General features: G+C 39.9%; 1 protein-coding gene across 1 annotated transcript; it reads right to left on the bottom strand.

Moving 5' to 3' along the window:
* Positions 1-355: 355 nt before the first annotated feature.
* On the bottom strand, positions 356-5,028 carry tnnc1a (troponin C type 1a (slow)). The gene is made up of 6 exons (XM_044212479.1): positions 4,892-5,028; positions 3,405-3,435; positions 3,059-3,205; positions 2,325-2,439; positions 1,679-1,815; positions 356-1,476 (listed from the first exon to the last, which is right to left on the bottom strand). Exons 1-6 carry the CDS (start codon positions 4,913-4,915, stop codon positions 1,445-1,447), a joined length of 486 nt encoding a protein of 161 aa, XP_044068414.1. The 5' UTR covers positions 4,916-5,028; the 3' UTR covers positions 356-1,444.
* Between the last annotated feature and the right edge of the window lie 1,357 nt (positions 5,029-6,385).

The following is a 6,385-nucleotide window of genomic DNA, read 5'->3' as shown; positions in this document are numbered from 1 at the left end:
GCTTGTTGGTATGAAATTAATTTTTTTCCTCTAATCATCTAGATATTTTAATGTAAGAACATGTATGTCAGAATTAAAGCTGTTTTAACAATAGAACTGTTATCGCTTTGTAGTTGAATAGCATTCTTTATATGGACAAAGGCATCTGATTGTCAACTGGTGTCAGTCAATCTAGATCCCCTAACATGGGCACTAACATGATTAGACATAAATAGCTCCTGTCTCAATAGACTGTGTAACTAGATACTTACACAGCAACCATGTGAATATTTGACATGTCGCAGACAAGAGAATTCAAAAGAGAATACAAATTACATAGATGAATCAAAATTTACAGCACAGTTTCACACAAAAGTATCTTGTTTTGTTTTTGCTTGTTTATTTGCTGTGTGAACAGCAGGGCAGGGCAGGGCAGGGAGGCCAGCATGTGATCAGCCTGTAAAATCCAAAGACCAGCAAAGCAAATCAGGAATGAGATAGTAAAATATGTGATGTTTGCTTCTCAATAACAACTGCCAATTTAGTCTCAGAGTTTTCAAAATATTAAGATACACTGAAATTACAATGTTTTGGCCACTGTTTCTAAAAAAAAAAAAAAAAAAAAAGATTTAAAAAAAACTAGTAAAAGCACTGTCCCAAGGACAGGATAACATGTCTGCAGGACTCATCAAGGCAAACACTTCTCAAGAATCTCAACTCTATTCTTAAACTGAATATTATGAGAAAATTGAAAATAGATTATTAAAAAAAAATCTAAAATTGACAAAAAAACTTCTCTGACAAATGCATCTTGTTTATTACATGAGTGCACATTCCAAGCAGACTTTTCATGTAGAAATATGCAGGCATTTCACGGGCAAGAGAGGGGAATAAAAAGTCCTGAGGGAATCTTAAAACATACAGAAATGTATACAATGTGCACATCAGAACATGTACAGTATACAGACTGGATCCAGTACATTGCTCTGTGCTGCTATGATTAGTCTACCAGAGCCCGGTGTAAAACTATGTTGTCTCGTGGATATGTTCTGCTTTGTGCACACATACATTTTCTGCCCAGCTAAACAAAATCAGCCTCTCAGTAAGAAGATTTGTAAACTGGCTGTGGCACTTGAGAGATAAGATTTAGTCAGAAACAAACACAAAGTTGATATTTCAAGCAGCCAAACTGGTATACTATGTGGCCTCTATAGAAGATATAAGTAATTTGGATACATTTACATAAATTCAGTATACATGGGCACCAAATGTAGTTACAAATTGTATTTACAACAATGCAAGAGATGGTAGAAAAATACAGAAACATTCAGCTACAGTATTGAACTGAATCTTGCAAAGTCGTTCCATTAATTCTATCAATGGCATCCAAATCATCTTCCAGTTTTCCACAGAGGAGTCACAGAGAAATACAAAAATAACACCGTGGATCTTCTCGTGTTCAGTATTACTCCACTCCTTTCATGAACTCCAAGAACTCTGTAAAATTAAGGAAGACACAGTTAGCAAATAGCTACTGAGCCCAAAACAAATTGCTATGAAACTGTAAGATGGCTTTATCTCAGCAAATGTCTTATTTGGCATGTGTTTTTAAGGAATGAATGATGAATGATAGATTATAGAAAACGAGTTTACATATCCATTTCACCTCGTTCAGTTTAACACAGTTCAAACTCCTCACCATCATAATCAATTTTGCCGTCGTTGTTCTTGTCCCCGTCTTTCATCAGCTCCTCGATGTCGTCCTCAGTTATCGCCTCTCCTGTAGATTCCAGCATCATTTTCAGCTCGTCCAGGTCAATGTAACCATCTGCGTTCCTGCTCAGTCAAAGGAGTAAAGTAAATCAATGCACATAACCATTCAAAGTTGAGCAGATGATCACAGATGGCAATGGAGGAGGTGGTGTGTTTGTGTGTGACATGTGACATGTGACTGATCATATCCTGCTTTTAAGTATTTGAGAACCATCACTGTGAGAAAAAAAAGTATGGCAAATTTGTTCTTTGATGCTCAGACGAGGTGTCTGGCTTACATGGAGTGGGTGTTTGAAATATTCTGTGCTGTCAAAAAGGATTATGAAGCAAACTCTGCAGACCTACTTGGCATTTTGTCAGTACACATAATTGCACACGAGGAGCATACTTTGCTAGAATCACACTACAAAGAGCAAGTTGATTACTAGTCTGTGGTGATTTTCAGACGATAGGATCCTCTTGTTGTAGATGTTTTGTCAGCTCCATCATTCTGCCAGTGAACTACTCTCAGGGCATTAATTCTTATAATTCAATGGGACAAACTAGCCACGGGGTTTAAACATGAAACTCACTTGTCAAACATGCGAAACAGCTCTGCGAGTTCCTCCTCTGACTTCCCTTTGCTGTCGTCCTTCATGCACCTCACCATCATGACCAGGAACTCGTCAAAGTCCACCGTGCCGCTCCCTGCACACATACAATGCAGTTCATCACATCCTTATACTCCACACTGGATAGACTTGTACATTATTTAACCACCAGAACTCCAATGTTCTCTTTAAAAGCCCAGTCTATAAATATAACATGTTACAAATGTTTATGATTCATAAACAAACAACTTAGTTTTGATCATTAAGTCAAAACCTTCATTTACTGTATAATACCAAACACAGATGTAATTTGAATGACCAAAAAATACAGATTGGGCCCTTAAATGTATCCTTATGTAGCCTTAGTGACAAAAAAACCACACTGCTTGACAACATGACATATACACTGAAGCTTTATCAAACAAATCCAAGATGCTAGTTATTATGTTTCATCATTACATCACATGGAAAATTCAAGATGACTTGTGCGTCATCTGATACGCATTTCCTTTTTATTCAGCCTGACAGATCTTGTTGGATGTAGGATTCTTGACTATCATTTGACAATTAGTTCAGATGGTTTGAACTGCACTCGTCTGCACGACACAATTGCGCAATGATGGACTTGCCAGCTGGTCCATGGAGACAAAGAGGTCAACAACATTCAACAAATGATTTAGTTTCTTGTACTATAGCGCGGTAGCGTTTTGATTTACCGTCTTCATCCACCTCGTCAATCATCTCCTGCAGCTCCTCTGGTGTAGGGTTCTGGCCCAGCATCCTCATCACCTTCCCCAGCTCCTTGGTGCTGATGCAGCCGTCCTCTGCATCTTGTACGAAGATGTCAAAGGCGGCCTTGAACTCTGCAACGCCACAGCAGCGCACAGGGAAACAACTCTATATCACCAACAAATTTGGCACGGACCTGGACAAGGTGAGCCACACTTTTGCAACAACTTTGCAACATCATGCATAATGTGCAGATGATAATATTAATTCATATTGGGAAAAAAACCTTGGATGACTTTTTAATGCATGCTTACAGAGACTTTTTTTACACACCATTTTTCTGTTCGTCTGTCAGCTGCTCAACCTGCAAGAAGTAAAAAGTTTGAATAGTAAATGCTTTGGTTACCTGATATTATGACTAAATGTATCGATTTGGGCAATTAGTGTATTCTGTACATTCAAATTCAAAGGAGCTTTATTGGCATGGGAAACAGACGTTTACATTACCAAAGCAAGTGGGAAATTACTGTCAGTTACTGTCTCTTTAAATGTGTATGTTAATCATTATGCAAGTACCAATGCTCAAAAAAAGCCATATTGGCTCATTAAGTGTTTCACTTATGGAAATGTCTTGAATTGTCTAGTGTGAAACCAGCCTCTGGACTAGATTATCTGTTTTGATAACTTTTCAGTCAACAAAGGTAATATTTTGGCCCCGCACTGGGCCATCCTTGACAAAACACAGAACCTTTATATCATATGTGAGAGCCAGTAAGAGGAGGAGTTAAAAATAAACAGACAGGAGGATCAGGAACCACAGATAAAGGAATCAATACACAGTGCTTTAAATTAGCATAGCTGTGGATCTGGCCCAACAATGGAACAGTAATCCTGGAAAAGCTACCACGAATGAGAGAGAGAGACAGCTGCTTATGTAAGAGTTATTGTCTGTCGTCCACTATAAATTAAACACACACACATGCAGACACACTTACACACACACACACACACTCCTGTGGTGATGATATATGAAAAGATCCATCTAAATAAACACACAATGTAATGTACATTCCTGTGTGTTTTTACTGTCTCAGCTGCACTGCTCACTTGGGATGTGAGTGGATGGGACAGCCGGCTGACCATCTGGTTGGAGGTGGACAGCCACACAGCTCTTGGGCTCATAGATAATGCTGGAATTCACCCATGGGGGGTTTATCTAAACCTGAAGCCCCTTCTCTGGCACCAGAGAACCAGGGACAACTGGCCAAAATTAGCCATGTGAAGTGGTACTGTACCATTTGAAGTCAAGAATGAAGCAGCAAAGTGCGGACCAGGGACCTGTCCTGTCAGTGACCTCCTGAGTGGCTCCTATCAGCTCTGATAGGGCTGAAGTAGGAGAACATCTAGAGACGTATATGGTATCAAGGCTCTTTTGACATCAGCTGGTGATGGAGGCAATGTGCTGTGCAAGCCGCATTAACAGGGATTTGTCAACTATTCAAGTAATGTCAGATGTCTAATGAACAAACTGATGGGGGACTTTTTTATACAACAAATGAATAAACAAGAGCCAGAATATTCCATATAACGGCCACTTAAATAGGACGGAATAAACTTACAGTCTTACATTGTAAATCACTGATCAAATGTCACAAACTAATAATAAATGTTAGGGATTATGGTTTGTGATCCAAAACAACATCTCTCTCATACCAGATTTAGTTCACACACAAAGATTTTTGGTGAGCATCCAACAAACTAAAATCACTTCACCAGAGGAAGCCAACTGCACACTTTCAGCTGTATGTGAGAGGACGTACCGCTGCCTTGTAGATGTCGTTCATTTTGGAGGCTCGTCTGCTGCCTGTCCTGACGGCGTCCTGGCACAGAGGAAGGAGGTACTGTCCAGCTCAGGGCAGGACACTGGTCTCATCCTGGGAGGGTTTTATAGCTGGAGCCTGGCGCTGTCTGGTCCCTCCCCGGGTGGACCAGCCTCCCCTCTGTTTGTGCCTTAGCGTGTGTCCACAAATGTGTGTCTGTGTATGTGTGTCATTTGGCCAATCTGTCACAATCACCAGGCTCAGATAAATATGCAGCAGCTCTTAGGGGGCATACTTTGGAATGGAATGAAGTGGGGGGGTTGCATGGTGAAGCCTAATCTCCAGGGAGGGGGCTATGGAGACACTCAACATTCCTCTAGACCTGGACCAGAGACGCAAAGGGCTCAGGAGGTTGTGTGTGTGTCTGTAGGGCAAGGGTGGTAGAGAAGGTAAGAGGGTGGAGGCCAGGATGCAGACACAGGCTACAGCCAGCAGACCATGAAGGGAGGAGAGAGAAGTAGGGCAGCTCTATGGAGTCAGAGCAGAGGAAGGTGTGAGGGGTGTTACTGTGGTTCAGAAAGTCAAAGACCTGATCATACAGACAGGTATGTGCAATATAGACTTTTTTCATGGCAGAGATTTTGACCTGTCATAGCAGGAAAAGCACAAGGGTAGTTCATAACATTAATGATGGTTCCATTCCATTTAAGGTCTCTAGTAAACCATACAAGTCCACAACACCAGGGACCTGGACCTGGAACACCTAAATGGAATGCAGCCATTGTTAATGTTATTAGTTACACCTGTGCTTTAACTGCCATGACATGTTAAAATGTCTGCAGTGAAAATGGACTATTAGGTAAGGAAAATCACATCTTCTGCAGCTGACAGGGCATTCTCATGTTGTTATCTGTAGAGAAAGAGACCAAAAAAATTGAGAAATTAAAGGATCCATTCACCCAGATGAAGAAAAATAATTTTCTCTGATTTACTTCCAGAGGTTTTGAGGTTTCCGCATCCACCCCAATACAATAGAAGTGAATCAGATTTTGTTTCTGGTTCTTACAGCATTAAAGATAACATTTTTAAAAAATCACTAGAAACATATTTTTCCAGAAACAGTGTCCCTGACACACAGGCATTGCTATGAACAGTTTCCACTGGATCCTTTTTCTGCTGAAGTGTGTTCTGTGGATTTTCCAGAGTAACATTTTTTCTGGAAAAAGATGTGAATGTAATTTTTTTTTTACTGTAAAGTTTTCAGTGATGTTACCACCACAAACAAAATCCCCTTTTATTCCTTAATTGTATTGTGGTAAAGGCAGAAATCTCAGAAACAGCTATCTCAAAACCAGGCCAAATAAAACCAATGATAGCAGAGTTAAGTGAAAAAAATGAGATTCGTAATTTGAGTGAACCAACCATTTAAAAGGAAAATATTATTTTATCCACATATTTAACCACACAAAGTATACCTGCATTTATTTACATTAC

The sequence above is a fragment of the Siniperca chuatsi genome, linkage group LG10, assembly GCF_020085105.1.
Source record: "Siniperca chuatsi isolate FFG_IHB_CAS linkage group LG10, ASM2008510v1, whole genome shotgun sequence".
In the NCBI taxonomy this organism is placed as follows: domain Eukaryota; kingdom Metazoa; phylum Chordata; class Actinopteri; order Centrarchiformes; family Sinipercidae; genus Siniperca; species Siniperca chuatsi.
Note: the sequence above shows the minus strand (reverse complement) of the source record. Positions and strands in the feature narration are given on the sequence as shown.

Coding starts and splice junctions, on each gene's coding strand:
- tnnc1a (XM_044212479.1), bottom strand. CDS start 4,915: ATGAACGACATCTACAAGGCAGCG. Junction 3,436..4,891: donor ACGACATCTACAAGGCAGCG/GTACGTCCTCTC, acceptor TACTTCTTGCAG/GTTGAGCAGCTGACAGACGA. Junction 1,816..2,324: donor CTGTTTCGCATGTTTGACAA/GTGAGTTTCATG, acceptor TTGACTGAGCAG/GAACGCAGATGGTTACATTG.